At 40.0% G+C, this 25,133-nt stretch overlaps 1 protein-coding gene across 1 annotated transcript; it reads right to left on the bottom strand.

Annotated features, from left to right (window-relative positions):
- Positions 1 to 24,517, bottom strand: tpo (thyroid peroxidase). Its single transcript, XM_069172979.1, has 12 exons — positions 24,372 to 24,517; positions 24,097 to 24,257; positions 23,677 to 23,806; positions 21,736 to 21,865; positions 20,782 to 20,970; positions 19,948 to 20,433; positions 8,578 to 8,836; positions 5,801 to 5,971; positions 2,454 to 2,691; positions 2,161 to 2,369; positions 1,878 to 2,051; positions 1 to 192 (listed from the first exon to the last, which is right to left on the bottom strand). Exons 1-12 carry the CDS (start codon positions 24,515 to 24,517, stop codon positions 179 to 181), a joined length of 2,307 nt encoding a protein of 768 aa, XP_069029080.1. The 3' UTR covers positions 1 to 178.
- Between the last annotated feature and the right edge of the window lie 616 nt (positions 24,518 to 25,133).

The raw sequence follows: 25,133 nt of genomic DNA on the forward strand, positions 1-25,133 counted from the left end.
TATTGCAGGATAAGAGATGTACAATTATCATGAAAGTTTGAACAATGTTAAAGTTTTAAATGTGGTTGAACTTTGAATCAACAAGACGATGGAAACACAGAGAACAAGAACAGCAACATTCCTTCAGCTCTGTTATAAAAAGATGACGCATCTCTGGATCTGCTCCATTGTTAACAACTTAGTGGTTCATCTCTGAAAAACAATTACAGAAATTGTTAGTTCGCAGTCACTCATGTCACACAATGAACTTGACAGATGCTGTTTAAGTGAATGCCCAGTAAATGGGAACATGCGTACACATCATGTACAAAAAATGTGACTGACAGCAGGTTGACAGATTCTGAACTTTATGTAAAAGTATTCAAATCCACCTAATAGAACCTCTAACTCTCCCAACCAGTATCCCATCATATCTTGTTTTTTTTTACATGTGTACAAAATCAAAAGTATAACGATGACAGCTCATATTTTGTGTTGGGTTGTGAGGCAGACTCTTCCTTAGGTTGCCTGACAACCTCACAGTAACAACAAAATGTCAACGAGTTCAAGTGCAACGAGTCAAGGTTTTTCTTATGAACAGAGCCAGGCTAGCTATTCCACCTGTTTCCAGTCTTTGTGCTAAGCTAAGCTAAAGAGCAGCTGGCTGCAGCCTCATATATATATTGGACAGAAAAAAAGAGTGTTTTATTATTCTCATTGAATTCTCAGCAAGAAAATGAGTTCGCCCAAAATTTTAAATTGTCCCTTCAGGCCATGAATAAATTTGGTAAATTCCACATTACATATGGATAACCGGTATTAAGTAATCAGGTAAAATGCTACAGTAATATTACACAAGCAAAAATACTGCCTGATATATTACTGAGAAACAGACCTACATTTCTCAGTAACATCAATGTCAATTCATTTTTAATGAAAATGCCAAAAAGCAGAGGGAAAGTGCAAACTAATCAAATCAGTATTTGTGATCAAAGCCAAAACAGCTGCTTTTTCTTCCTGTTTTCTGCCAGATTATTGAAGTGATAATGGAATTAAATCTGATAACAATATATTATTGTAATAACAGGAACATTTCCTGTGAACTTTAAGCATTTTCTGAGCATTAAAGGAAGGCGTTCCACAAATATGTGGAAGGATTTTATAATTACCATCTGACAAGTCAAGAATGAAATATGGAAACTACAAAAAAAAGACTGAGATTTTGTTTTCTTTAGTGACAACAATGCACTTGCCTTGTTCTTTATATTGATTGATGAATACTTTTTTTCTCCTCATTTCCATAAACACCTAAACATATCTTTAAGAAAAAAAAGTTCTCAAAACAGTCCCAGCCCTTAAATCTGATGATCAAACTTTTCAAAATGGAAGAAGATAATTTGTTCACTGTGATGAAGCACTTGTCTAAACTAACATTCAGGTGTCTGAAAGGAGGTTTTTTTTTTACGTCTGATATAAAAGGCTGCTTGAAAGGGACTTTAAAGTCATTAAAAACCTGCTGTCTACATGAAGAATCGGTGCCATTTAAAATGCATCCAGCTTATTGATGCAGGTGTGGTTTAAAAAAAAAAAAAGTAATTTGATGATTACACTGAGGTACTGATTCTCTGGCAAATGGGTCAAATCATAAAAGAGCCATGTCGTTGATATATTTCCTTTTCTCCATTAGAACCAGCAGATAGCAGTAAAGCTCCACTCAGACAGGAGCGTAGAGGATATACAGTACTGTATGTGCAAAGGACTGTAGGAGCTACAGCGTGTTTCAATGTGCATCAGTTCGTTCAGTGACGATAAAACAACGTCGAGCTGACGGTGGACTCCACCGCTCATGTTTACTCCACATAAAGAGACAAGATGCTCGTCAGAAATAGTTCACGTACCTGCACACTGTGGGGGATGTTCACTCCACCGGCCTCCCTCGCAAACTATCGCAGCAGCACCCTCTAATTTGAAACCATGGTAACAGGAGTACAGAGCAACCAGTTTGCCAGATGTAGAGGACAATATATAATCCCCATTCCTTATCTCTGTCGGAGAGCCACACCGCTCCAAGTCTGGAAATGAGTGATACAAGTTCTTCACTTTAATGTGTAACAGAACAATAAAACATAAAGGGATGATTTTTAAACATGAGGATTAGACCAACAGTGTCACAGGCCCCACCTGGGCTCTTCTCCTCTCTCCAAGCCTCCAAATTCAGTGACGGTATTTGATCACAAGAGACATAATCACATGGATATTCCCCAAATCTGAAAGAGTCAGGAGGGACTTCCTGTATGTCGCTGTTGTCACAGATGAGACGAGACGGAGAGTTTTTCTGGAGCTCATCCTTCTGTTGCTGGGTGAACACACCCTCGGCGTCCCACCAAAACCTGAAAAATAAAAAAATAGTTGATCTAAATGTGCTCAATTCAAGCCTTCATTTCATTTCATAGTTTAAACTAATCCTAGCGTACCTGTCTCCGTCGCGGAGTGCTTTCATCTGTTTACCGATCAGGCAGGCGAACAGAGGACCGGTTCTCGAGCCGGGCAACAACTTCTCAACGAGTCCTCCGAGCCATACGTCCACGTTGTCAGGATGTTTGTACAGTCTTAGTATATTTTCAGCGACCTCGCTGTTTCCAACAACCTCTTTGAAATCGGCCAGTGTCTTAATGCGCTTCAGTCCGCAGAATTTCCTCCAGTCGTTGTATCCTGGAAAATTATTTGAACACAATGTGCTTTGAGACGGCTGTTAGTTAACAAAGCTGAAACCCACGTACGTGCACCTCTAGAGCTAATACTAATATACTAATATACTAATATAATATAAATAATATTGTATCTGGTTTGTTTGACATGTACAAAACCAAAGTGTAAAATCAATGACGTGGTTCCCAGGAGGGTGACGTCCCATTGATTACCTGTTGGTAGCTGCTAGACTCAAACAGAGACGAAGATGAGCAGGTCACACACACACACACACACACACACACACACACACACACACACACACACACACACACACACACACACACACACACACTTTTTACATTTTCTAACTAGTAGTCTTCAGCTACAAGTCTCACGTAAGCAGCGGAGTTCCTCTTTAAACTCTGCAAGTCTTCTTAAATAGAACAATTTCAGACACAAAGCAATTCAAACTGTTTCAGAGGGATAGAAAAGTATTCAATAGACATTAAAATTGTATTTTAGAAAAAAGCAAGAACAAAACAGGCAATTCAATAATTTAAATATAAGAAACAAAATACTGCACAGCAGCAAACAATAATGTTTTTGGCCCCGATTAAACGAGCTGGAAGCTTTTTCCACAGGTGGGGAACATCACAACTAAAAGTTGCTTGGTTTTAATCCTTGGAAAAATGAATAAGTCTGTCCCAGATGACCCAAGGAGGCTGAATGCTTCATAACCTAGAGGTAAATCAGAGAGGTATTTAGTGCTGACACCATTTAGTGCTTAATAGACGAGTAATATGATTTTAAAATCTATCCTCTGACACACAGGAGGCCGGTGCAGTGATTTAAGCAGCGGTGTAATGGGATCCACTTCCTTGATGTCACTGAGGACAGAAGCAGTTTGGATGTGATGGAGCTGTCTGGTTAACTTTAAGACACCATTACTGTAGTCTGGGCTGCTGGAGATGGAACAGTTAGTCCTTTCTTTTATCTTGTTTAGACAGAAATCCTTTTCATTCTTGCTGTTTTTAAGGTGGCAGCCGGCTGATTTTGTAACTGTCTTTATATGGTTGTTGAAATTTAGGTCAGAGTCCAGAACTATTGAAAGGCTTCTGGCTTGATTTGTAGATTTTAGTGTCATTGATTGAAGGTACTGACTTTTAAAACTTTCCTCTTTGGGGTCAAAAATTATTTCATTTTTTTCTGTGTTCAGTTGAAAATGTGGTCATTGTACTTACTCAGCAATTCTAAATAACTGTAGTGACATGGTGACACTTATGTAGAGTAGTGTGTCATCTGCATAATTATGATAGGATATCTTACAATGTTCCACAATCTGAGAGATTACTACCTCGGGTCAAGTTTCCAGCAGCATCCATGTTTTCTATAGAAACTTGTGCTACAGAACTGGCTGATCTTTAAACTGTCCTTTGTACAGGCCACCGTCCCAATGAGTCCCAGGAACACATCGCTCATCCTGATGCCAAAACAAGGAAGGTAGACAGTGGAGCCGCTCTGGTTGAATACTGTGTAATCAGAGAAGGACGTGAAGACTAATGTCAGTCCTGCAGGACACACCGGGGATTGAACCCTGAACCGTACCATCAGTAGGCAACTCACGTCACCATCTGAGCCACAACTGCAACGGAGCTGTTGCTCCCAGAACAAGTTGAAATTGTGAATTTCCAGCAGAGAAACGACAGGTATTTGATGCCAGTGAAGGACCTGAAGGTTTATAGTCTTTTTCCTGAGTCGTGACTTGTTCTGGAAGATCTGTTGTATGAAATCCATTTTTAACAGCTGAGTCACATGTCACTCACATGCCAACTGTCACTTGTGCCAACAGACACAATAAGCATGTCCATGCCTGGGTGGTCCAATAACACTTGTGCTTGTGTTGCTAACCATAGTGTTGGGTAGGGGGGCCGAATGAAGCCTGATTGCTGAAACCTGCAGGCAGCTAACCAACTGTAACAGCACCGACCTGTCACTCAAAGTAGCCCCGCCCTTAATTACGTTTGACTTTAAGCCTTTATGGAATTTAAAGAAGTAAAAACGTAGCCCAGTACAATTATCATGAATGGGGAAATTAGCCATAGAGACCAAAACTGTTTTGTGAACCCAGCTCTGTTTATTTCTTATAACATGAGAGTCTACAGGAATTGAATCGCATTTGGAGCCAGCCTCTAGAAACTGCAGTTTCTATTTGATCTTTTGCGTTAGCTTCATTTTTCAGCCGCTGAGTTTGCCTTGACGATGACTTGTTTCTTTGTTAGTAATTTAATTTGCAAGCTAGCAAGAAGCTAACCTAACAAACTAAAGCTGGGTGGAACTCTTGGCAAGAAATTGAAAGCATATTTCCCACAAGGTGAAACCTTTTTTTTTTTTTTTTTTTTTTTTTTAAGATTAATATGAACAGCTTTTCAGAGTTAGTAAATTGTTTTTTGTCGTTCTGTCTCAGCACACACGTGACTCTGAGTTTCCTGAACTTTATGCCCTTCAATCTAAAAAAGAAAAATTGCAAACAAACTCAGGGTCAATCTGGCAGCAAGAATACAGGAACCGCTGTGTGCCGGTCAGGCTTCAAGAAGAAAAAAAAGATAAAGACAGCAGCAGAAAAAGAACTTGTTCTAAAGGGAACAAGGTAAAGGACAATTAAACAAAAGTACATGTTTTTACCCCCCCCCCCCCCCCCCCCACACACACACACACCACCACCACCCCTCCCGGGTATCCTGCACTACTTTGGCTGTAGAAATCCTTGTTGTGGCCTTTTTATTTCTTTTTGCAATAATTTTTGATTTGGTATTTGTTGCATTGTTGGATTTGGAGTTTCAGGGTTTCAGGATTTGTACAAAATTGTTCACTCACAATGGCCATCACTGCAAATAACCAGGGCAAAGCAAAGTGCAGAAACCAACTGCTGTAGGAATCAAAGTCATCTACTTAAATCAATAAAAGTACCTACTGTATAAACCATGCGAATGGTTTGACAGGTTTGACAAAGGGAAGGATGAAGGAACTGGTTTTTGAGCTTTCAGGATTAAACTGGTCAATCATTGTCGATTGTTACTCTGATTTGACGAGGCTTAACTGAACGGCATCGATTGGTCCTGCTGAGTCTTACCTGGGAGGCCGTGATCTCGTCCTCTCTGCAGGTTCAGTGAAGCCAGGTCCATGTGCTGCGGTGCACTCAGGACAACCAGCCTGTCCGTCAGCTCCGCTGCCAACAGCATGTTTGCGTTAACGGTTGATGCCGCCGTTCCAATTACGCCTCTCAAGATTGGTTCAATCCCACCTAGACACAAAAAGTACGACTTACTTTCCACTATTATAAAATGGGTTTATATATCCTTGTGGGGCACTGTTAAGGCAGCAGCTTTGCATTTATTATTTTCACATCAAAAGTAAAAGATCACACAATGTGATGGCACAAAACCGTCAAAAAAGATCATTCTTCTCACCAATCCAGCTTGTCTATAATCCAGGTCTTAACCAGAATGACAAGAGGAACAACACACACATGGCTGTTGTTTTCTCTGGCTGGAGAGCTTTCTTTGTTGCTGCTCAATAAACAGGTTTGTGAATCACTCCTGGGTTTGGATTTGCAGCTTCCCCTGGGCTCGCTGGTGTCCAAACAATTTCATATGAGCAAATAGGATGAATGGACTGTTGGGGGATGAGTGCGCTGTTTATCATAACAATACACTGTTTCATAAAAGTAAATGCACTTGCTGCTTGATGGAAAAAAAATACTGAACACTTTTACTGCAGCGAGGTAAGAACCTGCACCACTGGAGGTCAGCAAAACATCCCGACTGGTGTGAATTCATGGTCACTTAAGGAAGCGTAGACCACTTAAATGTGAAGTAAACAATGTCAAAACAGTTTATTCACATGAACAGTAAATAGAGATGATGAGATACCTGCCCTGCGTTCCAGTATCCATACTTGCAGACTATCTAGTATCCCAGAAAATGTTTTAGTATGTCCAAATACATAGTATGCTAAATGTAGGCTGTCAAAAGTACCACGATGTCCGACTACATCTGGTCGTATTTTACAGTCAGCAGGCCAGCATGCTGTTTTGGCTGTTCTGACCCACAATCCTTTGCGCAGCAGAAGATGCGTCACATCAACTGAGCCGCCGAAACAGTCGGTGGCGCTTATGCTCCCAGAAAAGGAGGAAGCAGGAGAAGAAGAAGAAAAGGAAGCGTACTCGTTCCAAATCACTACGGCTCGCAACGGATAAACAAAGTGGGTTAAAGTTCAAAACACATTTTTATGATGAAGTAGTATGTCCCAATTGTGCACATACGACATGCAACAGTAGATACTTTTTAAGGGTAGCTGCAGTATGTACTAAAAGTAAAAAGTAAATAGTATATTATTCAGAACTCAGAGAAGGATCATAATGTGTGCATCACCTTTAGGTCAAACGGTTCTATTACTGAAAAATCAAACCTGACCTGCCCGTGTGTGGTTAGGCAACTTCTCATTGGACCACTAGCTGATGATTAGGGAAACTTATTGCAACCATGCAGGATGTGAAACGGTGAAGGGAGAGCTGAGCTGTGAAGCCGAGATAATTAGACTTTGCAGTGGTTCGGGCAGCAAAAGGAATATGATCCGAGAAACAAAGTGCCCAGATGACATTTCTCAAGCTTCACACTGCTCGCTAAGGTATTGTGCCCTTTTCGCTGCAGTCTGGGTTTTCTGAATCTCTCCGTACAACAGAGTTTCTGTTATAATTAAGCAATATTACAGGAGAGGGTGATGCTTCAACAGCTTCACTGGCACGACAGTGATGCGGTCCGTAAGAATCACTGAAAATTATACAAGTTACCAACTAAATAATATATGGAATTAAAATGTGTTCATATTGTGGGACAATTTGCTATCAAAATATAAACCTTTTTATTTTAGTGCCATCTCAGTTGCCATAGCAACACATGGGGTCTGACTAACAACTGGAAAACAATCAGTCACCTAAGTAGACCCTTAGTAACGACCTAGCAACCGAAGCGATTTCTAGCCCGTTTTATTGCTTTCTAGAGATCTTCTTGTTGTAACTACGATATCTGATGGAAAAAGATATGGATGGATGGATTTTTTTAAGATTTTAGCACCAAAGCAGTCCAGCTAGCCGCCACTAAGATTTAAATTGCGCGACCATCCGTGGTGTTACGATACGGGTGCTCGGAGCGACCAAAAAGGACCAAAAAAGACCCGATTTCACCAAATGGGTCATTTAACAGACCTATAAAAACATTATTTTGCATTTTATATGAAATTCAATTCTAATTCTATATTCCCATTGAGACAGAGGAGTGAAATTTCTAGTGACGAGCAGGATGTGATGTCATGATGATTTGAGCACGTTCCAAATGTCCAGTTGACCAATCAGATCTCCACTTGTTGTATCATCACATAATAAATCAGAATGCTCATAATAATGAGAAACAAGAAACATATCATAATTTTCCATTACTTGGTCAACTACAAGCAGGCCTTTAACATCTGCATATGGCAAGTATTGAAGGCTATATAAATAAGTAATAAGTAATAAATAAGTAATGTATTGATAATGAATGGAAAAGGTCCCTGCAGCCTTCTGTAATGAGTCTCCTGTGACTGGGTGCACACTGTATAGGTCATGTACTCCATACGATATATGGATGCAGCTTTTCCTAGTTAGTAGATAAAACATGTCAGTGATCTTTCTTATGTGAAGCACGAGAACTGCGTGCAACCAATTATTGCAGTAATACAGACTTCCGATGCTGCAGCTGACCTAAATAAAGTGTTGTTTTTTTTCTTCCTGCTTCCTTTTTATGGCGTGTTTAGTGTGCTCGCAGGATACGTTACTATTCCCAAGAGGCAGCCCCATAAGAGTGCACTGACCTTCTTTGATTATTCTCCATGGACTGAAGAAAGTGTCGCGCAGTCTCAAGTGGGGGAAGCACTCGTGGTCCTGGAAGCTCTCGTTCAGCCTCCTGAGGATCGGAGAGATGGTAGCGTGGCCGAACCTGAACGCAGCGGTGGCGAACACGTTGGAGATCGACGGGTCCACGGTTGAATCGTAGCCCTTGTAGTGTCCGATGTAACGTTCGAAGGACTCCGGGCCAATAATTTTGGGTACATAATCTCTCATGGCTATGATCTAGAAGTCAAAACAAATAAATGAGAAGGAGGAGCATCAGAGAAGAAGAAAACAAATCTTTTTAATTCATTTGAAAACATATTCTGAGTTTGAATAAGTGCATTCATTTAGAAAACAAATAATTAACAACAATCTTGTGAATGTGCAGCGAAAAGAAATCCCTGCAGGATTCCCAGAGAGGAGAATATTTTTGTAATATCTGCAGCTTGGACATATGATTGCACATTTGTTCTCTCACGGCTCACCGCAGTGAATTTCATCTGTTCTCATCACTATTTATAAAGGCCTCAGTTCAGCACCTGAATCTTAACACATGTTGCACAAGTGCATCCGCCCACACGCACACGCACACGCACACGCACACGCACATTAGTGGGATCAGATTTGGTGTCATAGTTTTCAATGCAAAATGCAGCATTGGAACAAGTTGAAATAAGTTCATTATGGATCCGTTGACGTAACAACAGCTGCGAGTCGGTGAAGAAGATGTGTTGTAGATGAACTTTTTAATGCAAGATTAATGGCAAAGATGGATAAATTAATTCTATTTAAAAATATTATGCGAGGTATTCCTCTCAGGTTTTATATAGCTGTAAGACGAGGCAGCCTGAGAGGTGAAACCGAGGCTGGAAACAGTCCACAAAGCAGCTTTGTTGACTGTACTGCTGTGAGCCCACCGTAATGACTGAAGGTGGCTCAGATGAGTGAATCAACATTTGCAAGAGCTCAGATTTTCTTACATCTGAATTTTGGCAGCTGGACAGTGGAAGAATAAAGCACACAGAGGTTTTAGTCCATCAAAAGGGGGGCAAAAAGAGGATTTTGAAAAGTGAGGGGGATGATTCTTCCTCCAAAGCCCGACTCCTCCAGACTGTTACTGACAGCTTTAGTTTTCTTCACTGTGATTATAGTCACTGTCTGCCCCCGTAGTAGTTTGACCTGTGTTGGTGGTCAAGCATTTGTCCCGCCCCTCCTTCACTGTGATTGGACGGCTGGGTAAAAAGTGAAAGTGGAGAGCACAGCATTTCTACCCAAAGTTGAAAATTTGTCAAATTCTGAAAAAAGAGAGACCTGAATGTTCAGGCCTCGGCGCAGAATAAAGGCTCAGCGCTTCATCACACTGCTGCCGTTGGAAAAAAACACAGCGTTACCATCAAAAATAATTTGTGCTCAGAGAAAAACGCCGTAGAAAGCAGAGTGTCAGTCTTTTTCGGCGCAGGCTGATAGGCTCGGCTGTCCCTCCTTTGTGGAAATTACACTCCTGAAAAACATGTTTACGATAGTTATTGCTTTGCATGCACCTCTCGCTTTTAACAAAACTATCACATCTAGTTGAGACCTCTTTTTTCAAATTTCAAAATGAATTGTTAGCAGATTTTACATCTGAATTCATCAGAAGATTGAATTTGATTACTTAATCAATTACAAAAATAACAGTATTGATTACTTAATCAATTACAAACCCAAAGAAATAAAACCGTTTCACCAAAACTTGTGCTGGTATCTTCTTTCCTACTCTAATAATAATTTCAGGACCTCTCAGAGTTATTTCGTGACTCTTTGCAGGGGGTACAAGCCCTATGCTGGGACGCTGAGATTAAACAGCATAACTTTGTATAAAGTAGTAAAAACATTGCGTCAGATAAAGTAAAATACTGCAATAAGAATCTCTGAAACTTAAAGTAAATTTTGCTGACAATAGTTAAGTGAAACGTTTACTTGTGATGGAGAAGTTAAAGGATTACATCCATGAACTATTTGTTTGTATCCATATGCTGCACTATAATTTGTAGTCAACTGACTGCAGATCATTGAAAGTATCGTCAATACTTCTGTCATTTTATGAGGCCCAACGTGTGTTTTTAGAATGACGTCAACCATTCAGCTGGTCTGTATTCATTTTACCTACGAATCCCTTTGAAACTTGTTTTTTTACTGGCCTGTGATTTGATCCAGTTGCATCATAAGAGGCTTTGGCTCTGCTGTTATTGGGAACGTGACACAAACTGTAGTGGATGGACAAATAGCCTTGACAACCTTGCACTGATTGAAACATGCGTCAGAATGAAACCAGATGTTTCCTGCAAATAATAAGCTTTCCGTCCAAGTTGAAATGGCGTCTGACCTTTCCACTCGTTTGTTCTGCAAGTCGTTTCGAATGATGTTTTTTTAGTGGCTGCCCACAGACAGTCAGCTGGAGAGACGGTGTGAATAGTTTCATGTGGCTGCTCCTGAGACATGTATGAGACATATTCAAATAGTAACACAAAGCTTTTAGCTGACACTAAAATGTACCCGTAATGGTATTCAGAAGGATGTTTCCATTAACCTATTTAAGTGTTTTCCTCTAATTAGAGAACAGCACGAGCTTATCTGGGTTGTTCTATGACTGTTATGTCACGAACAAAAGCTGTATGTTCTCTGTATATTTAAACATAGCCACTGTCTCTTTATTAATACTGTATGACACACGGTGTGGGGGGTGTAATGCCTGGCATCGGGGGGCATTTCAGTGACATCTCTAAACCACATCCTGTCCTAAAAGCATTTGAATCAGTTTTTTTTTTTTTTCTGAAACGTATCTTGCATTAAAAACATACATTATTGAATGAGAAGAGAAGACCTCAAAATTCATTCTTTGATCAGATATTCAGGAGATATTTCAGTCTGTCTTTCCATTTATTCTAACTATAATCACATCTTGACATAAGGCTGGTCGAATGCCTGAATATTTTAAGCCGTGGTCCAACTGTTCTCAAAAAGCCACCTGAGGAACCATTCATTATAGATAACTTTCACCCAATATCTAGAACTAACATCTTGGAAAAGAAATAGTAGCTCATTGACTCTATAACATGAATGGTAAATTTCATTTAGGTTTCAGAGTGGTGCAGGACTTCTTAGGGATCTCAGTGAATATTCTTTTAGCAACTGTTCAGTGGCCAAATGTCTTTTTTTTATATATATTTTTGATCATCCTGCCATTTCTGGTACAGTTCACTGTGTGATTTTATTCCCTCGCTACCCAGAAGGTTTCTGTACCGGCACCAGAAGGTTGCAGAGCAAACGGAGAGACAACTATGACTAAGATGGGTGTAACATTGTCGTGCTTCAGTACCGTTGCATCAAATTTGGTATAGATGCAGTGGAGAAATTTTAGAACAGGTGAAACATTAGCGTTCAATGACTCGTTGTTATAAGGATTTTATTTACTATCTTTTTTTACAGTTTTAAATAGGGCAAAAGTAAAACTGCCCATGTTTGTTGGATTAGTGGTCTGATGATGACAGTTAGACTTTTTTGTATTTCAACATTGTACCAAGTGTCTGTTATGCAGAGACCCCTAGTTTGTTTTTATCAGCCTGAGTGTTGTGAATCTGCTACTGACTGAATTTGGGAGTTTTTTTGGGTGGAATTTTCAAGATATAACCTAAATTACTGGGTTAACTGAATGTTTTTAGAAGTGGGTAAGTTTATCCGGTCCTTTTTATCTGAGAGAATCTTCTGTGCTGCCACAACAAACTATTAATCGCATTTAAAAATATATATATTTTTACGTGCAAGAAAATGGAAACTGTCATCCATGCCTTTATTACAGGCGAGTTAATTATTTTAGTATATATTCCTTTGGTATATATGGAAACTATATTCCTGTCTGTTGATGCTGTCAGCTGTTTCTATAAAGGAACCTTTGTACAGTATGAAACCCAGTTAAGATGTAACACTTACATCTAAATAGCGAAAAGCAGGTTCTCTGGGGTGAAAACGATGTTCTCTGATCATTTAAACAAAGCTAAGGGACTAATGTGGGAGAAGAAAATCTCATGGTGATGGGCTTTTCAAACATAAAACCTACAACAAGGTGGTGTAATAAGTTGGGTTTCTTCCAGATGTTACAGTTTGATTCTGTTACTGTCCAACCAACCAACACATCTGGACTTTATGTGGATAAATTAAATTTTTCTGAAATTTGTCCTCATTACAAGCAGACTGGAAGAGATAATCAACCAGCATGTTGTTACATTCATACTGAAATATAATTGAGTGTTTGACATAGATGTACAGTAAACATCTAAAGTTGTGTCTGGTATACACAGTAACACTGAATGAGCAGGTAGGTATCCACCTCACAGCTCCAGCCTTAAAACACTTTTAATAGTCATGTTTTTTATTTTTTTGCCTAATTGCTCGCTACCTTTGGCCTTGAAGTGTGTGTTTTGGTTAGTAATTACCAGTGTCGCACATATTTTAATACATTAAAGTAGAGCTTTGCCAGTAAATTGTCAAGAATAATGCATAATAAAAACAGCATTCTACATAACACTTGCCCTGCGTGAGCTTGTTTGCTGGGAACAGCTGGCGGAGGATTTAAATGGGGAGGTGGGGAAGGGGTTGGCGAGAGCTGTTGGGATTCAACCATATGGACCAGAAACCACAACAATGAGCTGAAAGCTGTTGAAAGCTAACAAAGAGCTGCAGTTGGAGGCTTTTTTCCCAGTGGGATGGGAGAACTAGAAAACTTTTCACATTACAGGAAGACGTTTCAATGCTGAAAATGAATACGATAGACGGGCACTTTTACATTACATTAAAAAAAACCATCTATTAGTATGCTTATAAATTATGAATGAATAAAGTGGCAGCAAAGCTGTTTTGAACTTTTTCTGTATAAATCGTTTATAACAGCGAGCACTCTCAATCTTATGAAGTGCTGATGGAGTAACGTTTGCCATTAAATCCTGCGTTGCATCAGACCTTATTCAAAGCAGACAATTTGTAGCACGTGTAGTTTAAAACATTAATCCTCGAGGTGAGCTCACCATCACTGCTTTATGGAGACACCTCCTGTTATGACAAGTCAAAATGCCTGCTGGGAAAAAAGGCTTATATGCCAAAGAATGAGGATTCTTTTTTAAATTGAAGCAGATGGTTTCACTGATCAGTGAGCAGAGCTGCTAATGAGTAAACACGCCTAACTTCATTATTGTTTGTTTGTCTATGCATGGCTGCATAGAGCAAATATTAATCATATATGTATTAATAATATTAATTACAGTTAAAAAAAAAGATGAGTCTTTTTTGTGTACACACAAGTAGTTTCCATTTCACAGCATGTGCCATTTTTGTAGGAGTGTTTTGTTAAAAACATTTAATTCACATGATGGTGCTGCTGTTTTTCTTAATTAGCCTCCGTTTTATTTACTAATGAACAAATCTACAAACCCACTGAACTCATCTGAAGCTGCAAGTCAAACGATGAGGCTGAAGGCAAGAGAGTTTCCTTCTTCTACAGATAACATTACTCAACCCTTGAATATTTGTTAAGCATCTCAGTTCAGTCTCACATGGAGGTCTGACTGTAGTTTCCCAGCATGCCTTCTTTTCTTGAGTTAATACTACAGAACAATGTACTTATACTGCAAATGGCATGGATGTTTTAAAATAGATTGTCTTTAATTTGTTGATTCCGTCTTTTCAGGATCAAAATATCTTTAACATATAAAAGGATGTTTGTGGTTCAGTGATTATACAGTCTAACTTACATGCAAGTGTTTGTGTACTGATTTCACTCATCTTTGTATAGTGCTCATTATTTGTCAAAAGAAGTCAGGATAAACATGGGCGGATGTGTTTAACTGAGTCATGATGACAGCTTTGAAATGTGCTTATTGACCATTTACTTTCATCTACAAGGGGCTCGCCAACTCGTCAGTACGAGTCTCCTCATGAAGTAATCTTCTGCTAAATTCTTCCATCAAAGACTCTTCAGAAACACACAGTTTCAGTTCTTCTTTAATTCTTCATCTCAGCTTTGATTTTTTCTTTTTCTTTGAAAAAGTAGATAACGGTCACACTCTGCCAGTCTGCAGCCTGGTCAGACCAGATAGTCCCTCACTTTTCACTCCAGCGCCTATACAGGGATTTTCCAAGCCGAGCACGGTTATAGCTGCAGTATGTAAATCCTCTACCTGCCTTTTATGCTTCGTCCTCACAAATTATTTAAAGAACCCCTTCACCTAAGTCCATCCCTTTTTAATATTGTAAATCTCTGTCCTCTCCTATTGTCCCTGAATCACCTGAAAATAGAAGTTGTTAATCCACTGCTGTAGTCAAGTGTCAGCTCTCCAAATCTGACAGATTACAGACTTATTTCCCTTCTGCTTATAAATACTCTGGAGACTCTGCAGCCGAGCAGTAGGGTCACTGTTCCCCATTGTTATAGAGGCAATGAATCAATTGCATTAAAACACAAACTTTTTCTCTATTATTTTTCATGAGGAATGTATGCACTGAAGATTTCCTTCACCATTAATAATGTTCTCAGCCTGCAGCTGAAAGGAAAAGCTGCTATCAACAGTCAGTCCGATCAGTCACTGCTGTACAACCTGTTTCCAACAGGGTCACAAAACAGGACCAACACCAACAAAACCTCACTTCTTGAATTAAAAACAACTGCAGACATTTGTAACAGGAGAGAAAATCCTTCTTGGACTGAACAAAGCCGAGTTTGCAGCACAATGAATATTAGTGAAGAAGAGGAAACCGGTAAGACTCAAATTTAAAACCACTAAAAGAGTTTAAAAGAAAGAGTAGTGAGAAAGGCCAAAAGTCAACACTAATGTCTACAGAGAGTGATGTGGTTCATTATCTGATTCTCTTACCAGGAACCTGCTGGGCAGAAAGAAAAAGCATCTTAGTTTGGAGAAAAACTCCACAAATGTAACCGCAGATTTGTATTATACCTCCATTGACTCTTTTTAAAAAGAAATCTGTACAGAAAATCATTTTTTTCTCATCTCATTTATCATCATCATGTCTTGCTTAACAAGAGAGTGATCATTCTTATACATACATGCTGATAAAAGAAACACCCACTCCTCACATGCTCGCTGGAACCAGGACGATCTTTGGTACTTTTGGTTGAAAGTATTTTACATTTATGAGCAAAGACGTCGTGTTTTTGACATTCATGAGTCTCTGTTGATTATTATTTCACTGCGTAGGCACCAAGCGGCAGCCAGCAGGGACGTCACCCGTTGGTTTGTGAACGGCCGTTGAGAAGCCTCCAGTTTGGATTTTAGCCGCCGCCATTTTGCTTGTCTTGAGCCGGCGCCCCCGAGCTGGTGGCTCTGACTCGATCTGATTGGAAATCTGACAATACTACATCCCACCCACAGATAGCCGTAACCTGACAGGCCTGTCAATCAAACAGACACGCCCCCAAAAACAGGTCTTCTTGAATCTTCTTTTCTAATGAATGAGGGATTATTTTCAGATGGACCTCCAGAAAACTAATAAGAAGGAGTGACTTTAGCTAACAACACCGAGATAACTGATGGACACATTTCATTCACTTTGGATTTGATGAGAGAAGTTGAATGGGAGTCTATGGAGCCGGAGGCTTTTTGGAGCCGACCTCTAGTGGCACTCGCTGGTATTGCAGCTTAAGACACTTCTGCATCGACCTCATTTTTCAGACCCAGAAGTTACGTTCACTTTTATATACAGTCTGTGGTAGGCACTGACATTTTGTCCTCTGGTGGGCTTTCCGGTGTATTACACGCTTTGCCACGATACAAAGCTGGTTTAGCTTCTGCTTTGTTCTTCCACAGCTGAGCACAAGCTACAGACCAGCAATGGAATGAAGTTGCTGTCATTTTTAATGTGATGAAATAACTATAATAAATGTCTGTTAAATGTTTCAGTATTATTCAGGCTTAAATTAGACAGTGGTAACAAATGATGAATAAATCACTGAACAGCAGCTCATAAAAAAGTGAGTCAAAGATGCCGCTTTGAGGTAAATCGTTGAGGCTGAAGGCCGAGACTTCCCATTCAAGCTTTTCATTTTGGGTAAACTGAAGAATTTTTCAATGAATATGTGCAAACTTTGATAAAAAAAAAAATTGAGATTAACAACCTGAGCTGCTTTAAATATTGATGTAATGTGTTGGATGTGCATCCCTGGCAGCTTCAACAAATGTCAGCACAGTACAGTTTGTAATCAGAATGAATCCAGGTATTGATTTTGTAACGTTTTACTCTCTTTTCATGTTTATAAAAACTCCAGCTGAGACTTGTTTTTTTTCACTGCAGTGACCCCGAGTCACCATTTTACTTAGAAAATACTCTCCTTTTTTTTTTAAATTTTCAGAATCTCCTCACTGCACCTTTCATATCAGCACGTCCTTCTTTAATAGCGTGTAATTGCAACGTGTTCTTACTCCTGACATCTGCAGATTCTAAAATCACCACGTTCATAAATGCTGAATTAGCTTGTTTCCCCTCAGGCATCATCTGTGTTCCTAAATAAAAAAGCTTTACGGGTGTGAATCATGTTGCTTTTTATTTTCATCTCACAGCTGTGTCTCCTTTCTTTCTCACAGTCATGATGATCTACGGCAGCATGTCCTGATAGTCGGGTACAAAATGTTCAAAGTCTCTTTAAGTAAATGGCTCAAAACTGTCTTAATCTTGGCCTCACATTGACCCACATCTAATTTCTCATCATTATCAGCACAATTAGTATTCATGCTACCACTATCGAATTTGATCTTCTGGCCCTTCTGAGGGTGTTTTAATGGGGGAGAATATGCATGTGGATTCCTTATGTAGTGCTAAATAGTAAGGTTTCCGCTGTATGTAGTCCAACAAAACCAGCTCCTGGTTACAATTTATCACCTCACAGTAATTGCAGACTGCAGAAAAATCACAGGGTGGCAACCAAAGGGGGGAGAATTGATGTCATGGGTCAGTGACGTCGGTGGTTGCTATAGAAAACTCGACTTTGATTTAGCTTTCCTGTAAATACAATCAAGAGTTTGTAATATGTGATCGTCTTATGTGAATCCTTTTTGCTGCTAAAAGCATGAAGAGAACTTTTCAACAAACGGCAGGAAGCGACTAGCACTACATTTCTCATAAAGCGACAGCTCATGAAAAGTAATTTCATTTGATTTCAGGACCTCTGAGGAGGTTCACACAAAGGTGGATGATGTTTTCCATTAACATTGTTAATACAGTGCTTCAGCTGTCAAAGGTAAAACTTTCAGCACAGATCAGGAGGCAGAAAGATGTTGCTGACGTTCCTAAACAGGTACAATTTGCACTACTGACTTTAATTCAGCCGTTGAGCTAAAAAAAAAGATAATAGAAAGATATTAATTTAAGTTGATTCATCCTGCAAACAAAAAGTAACACGAATTCAACTTATTCCAGCTCATCAGATGTGAATGTTGTTTTTTTTGTCTCATATTGTAGTACATTGAACATCGGAGGGATTTGGATTGTTAGGTGCACAAAGCAAGCAATTATAATCAGGATAAAAGGCTTATTCCTGGGGCACACAGGTGTCCTGCTTTTTTATCACTCGTCCTGCGTCCCACATTTTGATTGGCTGTAGTCTTCAAAAGTCGACACTGGAGGACAGACGCTTTCTTTTTTTCTTTTTTATGTGGCTTTTGTCTGGAGGCTGTGAAGAAAGCAGGGTAGCTTGTGTTTCATGTCAATCAAACTGTGCATATGTGGGTGAAGTGCAGGTCAGTCTGATCAGTTTTGATGCCAACGTTAAACCCAACAGGGAAAACTGTGAGTCACCACAAAGTCCCAAGCTATGCAGATTTCTGCAGAATATGAAGAGAATTACCACAAAGAAAAAGAAACGCAGCTACAACAAAGAAAAAGTACTAATAACTGAGTGAGGATGGCGGAAGGTGATTCTCAGAGTTTTTTTCTGCCTTCCTGGTATAGAAACATCTCAAATTCACACAGGAGAAATTTGTCGTGAAGCGACACACGAGTTTCACAAGAAATGTGTGTCGAGTTGTGGATTCATTTCCACTGAAGCCCAAAGAGTGCTGCGAGATACAAAAAGAAACAGGAGCCAAAAGTTACAGAAGAAGATCAACATCACTCTTTCAGGGATGTCCCGATCAGGTCTTTGTGCTCGGATCCTGATGTGAGACATTAAATATCGAAGACCGGCCGAGTCCGAGTCCCAATCTGATTTTAGACGATACCAGCTGAATACTTCATTACAATTCATTAAAATTGTTAAAATGATTCCAGTGTCTATGCTTGACAATTGAATAGGTCTGTAATGCAATAAGAAAAAAATGGCCTGCATCCATTTTGTTGTTGTTTTTTTTCTTTACAAAATAACAAAGCAAGATAACAAAATCAGTTTTTCAACTATTGCACTTGTGCAGCTGATTTCCTTGTTTCTGTTTTCTTCTGGTTTTGTTTTGTGTTTTTGTTTTCTCATCCATCTCTACTGCAGCAACTCTAACGACTCTGCGTCCATTTTAACTGCCGGCTTTTTAGGATTTTTCGTTGCTGAAACGTGTTGCGTCTTCAAACATGAATGCGGACAGCGATAGCGAAGGTGAAGAATTTAGAGACGCCCGTCGGTGCTTCAAATTAAATACCTTGACGGCTTATGCTTATTTATGCCATGAGCTTGAGACAGAGCGTCTCCCACCCGTGGAAACACCGTTCGCCTCATGAGGTGCGACAACATCTCCTTTGGGAGCAAAACCAAAAGTGATGCATGTAGAAACCTACAGCTGGCATACACTTAGGTTTGCATGAAGACCGTAAGAAAGGGGAACGAGTTCAGCCTGGGTCGGTACGTTTGATGTAGTTTTGAAATGTGGAGAGATTTGTGGTTTTGTGGAGTTAGGTGGTGGAACGTCTTGTCACAGTGAGGCTGTCGGCAAACAGCAGAGAAAACTACAACTTTTCTTTTTGATATTCCGTGGTGTGGGGAGATGAAACACAATTAAACAAGTTAATTAGCAAAAGTTAGAGGTGCTGAACAGCAGAACATGTTCTTGAGCCGGTTCTCCCTCTGTCGAAGTGAAGCTAACTTTGGCATGAAAGATTATGAGAATATAAAAAGAAAAATGTCCAACTTTCCTTATAATGTGTCAGATTCAGCTGGAGGAAATATATGTTTTAGACAAGTATTCTTATATTTTGTAGGAAAATGATGAAGTAAGAAGATGAATAGTTGCTCAGCTCGTTAAAAGGTCAATTCCTTTGGTGTGCTGATCTGTTACGGTTGATTTGGTCATTTTTCAAAGATCCTAACTGTATTTTCTGGTACATACCTGGTGCAGAGCGCCGATAATCTTGCGGGTTTCTTGGTATATCGTCTCCGGGCTCCAGTGACAGTTTATGTGTTTCAGTTCCTCTGCAATCCGATTGTGTTCCCGGAGCCACAGTATATGTAAAGTCGTGAGGGGCGGACCCTCATTGACCCGACTGTCTCCGGCACTGAAACACTCCACTCGGTCTCGCTGCCGGTCCTGGTGGCAGGCCGACGGCAGCGCGGCGACCGCAGGAAGGTACGGCCGTCCTTCTGGATCCTTGAACTGATCGTTGACGGCGAGTTTCCCGTTGCGGCCGCCGAGGTCACGGAGGAAGCTCGCCAGCTGGGGAGTGCTGGCGTACACGACCGAAGCGTCCACGAACGACGAAATGGCGTTGAGCTGCTGTCGCCGAGCGGCTCGTCCCACGTCAGTTCCGCCACCGACGAAGCAGTCGGGTGAGGAGCGGTGAAAAGGCATGCAGGTCTGCTCACAGGATCCATCGGTCTGGAGAGGAAGAAGACTAAATCATCACACGATGCTTCAACTGCGTCTTTAACTGTTTTAAGTTTTAAATTTCACTTTTAAGTTCACATTTTGGGATTTCATTCATTCAGCGTGTTTCCTGAAATGTTTTTGTGTTTCCTGAAATGTTTTTGTGTTTCCTGAAATGTTTTTGTGTTTCCTGAAATGTTTATGTGTTCTACGACATGCTTTTGCGTTTGACCTTCAGGGCCACCGTACATTCAGCGTATACGTCTGGAATAGTTCCCAAATTGTTGAACTATTCCTTTTATATGCCGGTAATGATACAGGGAGGATAAAAAGCAGGAACCTGGTGTTGCTGCAGTTTACCTGAATGGGGAAGCAGTGCTGCACATTTTGGCAGGTGTTGGAACAGTCCACGTCAGCGGTGTCGGTGCTCTGAGGGGTGAACGTGATGTCGTGGTCGATGTACTGGCCCCACTCCACCAGCAGTTGAGAATAGACGTCATCCTTGGATTTAGAAGAGCTCCTTATTATCTCCCTGCTGACGGTCCGAGGCTGTTGACGAAGCAGGATTTCTTATTTGGGGTGACAGTGAGTACGGCTGTTACAGTAATTATGTCATCATTAAAAGAAATGAACAGATTTTCAAGTTCGTTCTTTAATTCATTAACTTTTGTTATAAACAGGTAAATGGCTTAATTTTAAATTAAGCTAACCCCAACCCAACACATTAAGTATCCATAATGTTATTTACTCGACCTCTGTTAATAAGAAACTGAACAGTGAGGATCTTCAAATATTAATTATCGAAAACACTTTAGCAGATTATAGCTCTTATATATGGAGGTAAACTGTAAGCTGAATACAACTGATGCATATTTGATGAGTTCCTCCACTACAGGCCGTGAATCTGTGCATAAATTAAGACTGACATTCAATGCAAGTATCAGCACAACGGTTTTGTCTGCTCTCTGTGAGAAATGTTGTTTATCCACGTGATTGGAAACCAGCTCCTTTCAAGCACTGGAAGTAGTGAGTTAAATGCACAGGCTGCAGTATTGAAAAGCAGCTGTAATCTGTGTCATCTCACACACACACACACACACGCACACACACACACACACGCGCACGCGCACACGCACACACACACCTCTGCTCTCACCTAAATTGCTGTGGACTTTATCTCCTGTAAAGCAGGTTAGAAAAATAAATGGAAAGCCACATTAACTCGGGTTGTGCAGAGGGGGAGCTCGCTTCATCTCTGCCGTAATTTCTCCACCGAGACTTGTGTGTGTGTCGGACCGGCATTTTGTAGATTACCGGGGGAAGTTGGAATCCATTATGGAGCCGTTCTCGGTTCCAACCCTTGGGTTCTCCCTCTCCGTCCTCGTATTCAGCTGGAAGCCATCTGACCAAGGCGGTGTTGGCGGCTCCCCAGCGAGGATTTTGCCTGACAAAAGGAATCATGAAGTGTGTCCAAACACAGTGCCGAGCGACAGAGTGAATGTTTGTTTTCTTCCAGAGGGTCATCGGGAGTTTAAAATACTGGATATTTATTAACATCTAATTCATATAAACTACATGTGGTCGGTTAGCTAATCAAGCGGTTTGTGATTTTGCTATCAACCGACGGAGTGTCGTCGCATCCTGACCGTGACCTGAACATATGAACACAAGAGGGGACCTTCTTCCTTGGAAAAAACCTGCTGCAGAATGACCCATGTGTGCTCTTAATCCACAGTAACACCACTGATTTTTCATTACACTCCAATAAACACTGTCAGACTCACAAATGACCATTAAAAAACAGAAAAGAATCACAATCAGTGCAGCAGAACCAGATAGACTTTCTGCTTTCTTGTTCAAACTTGCCATCGACTTTACACAAAACCTGTTGACATTTTTTGTTCCAGCTTGTAGAATCTAAGAATTTCTCGCATTTTTCTTTTAATTATCTGAATTAATTTCTAACAGTTTTGAGGTTTTGGACTGCTGGTTGGACATATCAATCATTGGACTCTGGTTAACCGTGATGGGCAACTTTCTCTTTTAAAATAAAATAAATAAATGAAAAATTTAATTGTTTAATCAAGAAATGAATCAGTCCTTTAGAATACTGTCTAGATACCATTGCTATAAGTCTTAGTCAAAACAGTTAAAAAAAAAAAAAAAAAAAAAAAAAAAGCTCCACCTGCTTTTATATGAATTCATCAATAATAATCTAATGACATCATATAATAGTGTGGTAACAGTCACAAAGAGCATGTTTCTACATTTAGTACTTTTACCTGCTACTTAAAACTATAAGAACACTTTCACGGTGAGACGTACATAGTTATGTTTGGGTTAAAACAGGTATTTTATGAAAGTCGGGGGACCTTCGTTGTCATGGTTACAATGGTCTAGTGTTTAGTTAACCCATCCATCCACCTCGACCACCTCCTATGCCAACTCTGTGGCTCTATAACCGTTATCTGACTTCCTCCTCTGCATCAGTCATAATTACGACGGCCACTAGAGGGTTTCGTCACTTGAACGTCCCTCGTTTTTGGGGATTAGCTGAAACAACGGCCTCTTAACGATGAAAAGACACTGGGTTGGAATAAACTGCTTTCACAAACAACTCATAGGGTTGTTGTTCTACGGCTCAATGGGACTGCAGCGGCTAATATAGTCTCATGGTGGTAGTCTCAAGCGGATAATAAGGAGGGATACTGCACAGATCACTTCCAAGATTTTTTAATTTGTAGTCTTGATCCCAACCAAGTGCTCACTCAAGTGACATCACTTCGAGGCACAAAAGGTTTAACATATGTTAATTTGGTCCAATTTAAAAATGAAGCCATCCATGAACATATTCGTTGGCCTTTTGTATGCAAAACACATGACTCAATCAAATTGCCAACTTTAATGTGAACATCCACGTTTTGTAATTCATTTTTACACCTGACAAATCAACATTACTGCTCACAGACATAATTGTTCCTCAACACGTTACTAAAATAAACATTAAAGTGAATTTAAAATAGATTTTGTTATTTTCAATTCGGTTTGGTTGATTTGGAGTTTCACTTGTCAAAACTGTTTTTTCACTAATTTCTGTTTCTGCCTTTTCCTTCACGTTGCATTGTTTATTAAAATGAGGTTTACTCGGGATCCCCATGTTGAATCCTGTGACATCATTCCAACACTGTACACTATATTTTGCTTCATGTCAACACGGTTCTGGTTCTGACTCGTCAGAATAACTCCTTTAGATACCTGTTGTTGCAGACTCCTGATATGGAGCGGTACTGGCTGGGATGACTCTGCTCACAGGAGGTTGGATGTGTTGCAGAAGGACATCCAGACAGCTCTGAGATCAGCTTCACATCATCCAACGACAACAACTCTGTATTAACATGTCAACAGTTAACATGAGAGGACCTGAATGGAGGTTAATGCTGCCATGCTTTACAAACATTTCAAGTCTGAAAGGACAAAAGTTATTAAAATGATAAACGATCAAATCTATCCTATAGTGATAACCAGAGTCCATTTAAATTATTGGTGGATTATAATGTGGTAAATTGGACCAAATAATATGTTTTGGACGTGTTAAAGTTATTTGGACTCCGCGGTGTCCAACTGTGTTCTTCCCAGGTGAGATCTGTTGGATTCAATGAAGGAAAGGAAATCTACCTTTTGCCTGCATGGCTCTTTTAAATCTCTGTTTTGCTCTGTTCTTCAGGACTTGCAGAGTTGTTTGAAAAACCTCAGCGGCTCGGGAAATGTCCAGGGTCTCCGGCTCGGCTCGCCGAAGCAACGTAAAGTCACGTGTGGAAGATGAGGATGTGCTCCGTCTGTAAACACAAATTGACAGATAAAGGAACGCTTCGGGTTTGTTTTTCTCTGTCCTTTCTTACACGGGTAATATTTCAGTTAAAACAGAGGGAGACGATGTATGTCATTATTACCGTCGTCTAGAGTGGTGTAAGGCTTCATGTACGATTTGAAGGATTTCTTGATGTGATGAGAGAAGCAACTCTCTGGTGTAGGTGGCTGGAATATATACAGAATCACAACAGCATGAAAAACAGATAAAATGGCAGAAAATACTCATTCTTATGCACAACGTTGTCCTAAACTTGAGAATTTGATCAATAATATTTAATTTTGATCATGTATTTCGGAGGAAATCCTTGCACTTTATTTCAAATAAAAACTTTATAACTCTTTCCACCCTTTGCCACATGTTTTAGAGGTTTGGTATGTTTGCAGTCCCACCGGTTTCCTTTTTATATTGCTAAGGCATCTTTACGAGGTATAAATGTAAAATGAAGATGACAAAGTTCAGATTCTGCAGTATTTCAAAGGCAGCGATCAAAGTGAAACTAATGTGTTGTATGTTTACTCTTTTGTACAAAAGGTCAGATTTCTTGAGTTGTTTCCTTCCACTGAAGCAGAGTTAAGATGATCTGATCGACTCATCAGAGGCTCCCTGCAGCCATTGATCACCTGTTTTAAAGATGGCTGTGCTGCAGGTTTCTGGCTGAACTCACCAAGTAGCATTTTATTTTTTTACATTTTGACACATGGCATCCAAACTAGGTGAAAGTCAGATTGTTATTCCAAACAAAGAGAAGTTTTCTCAGCATTAAATCACAATCAAAGGTTTCTAAGGAGGCAGCTGGAGGAGCTCTTATGGACTTTATAGAACCCGAATCCAAAGCACAATC

The sequence above is a fragment of the Embiotoca jacksoni genome, unplaced genomic scaffold (assembly GCF_022577435.1).
Source record: "Embiotoca jacksoni isolate LCO1_2020_lvr unplaced genomic scaffold, fEmbJac1.0.p SCAF_57, whole genome shotgun sequence".
In the NCBI taxonomy this organism is placed as follows: Eukaryota; Metazoa; Chordata; class Actinopteri; family Embiotocidae; genus Embiotoca; species Embiotoca jacksoni.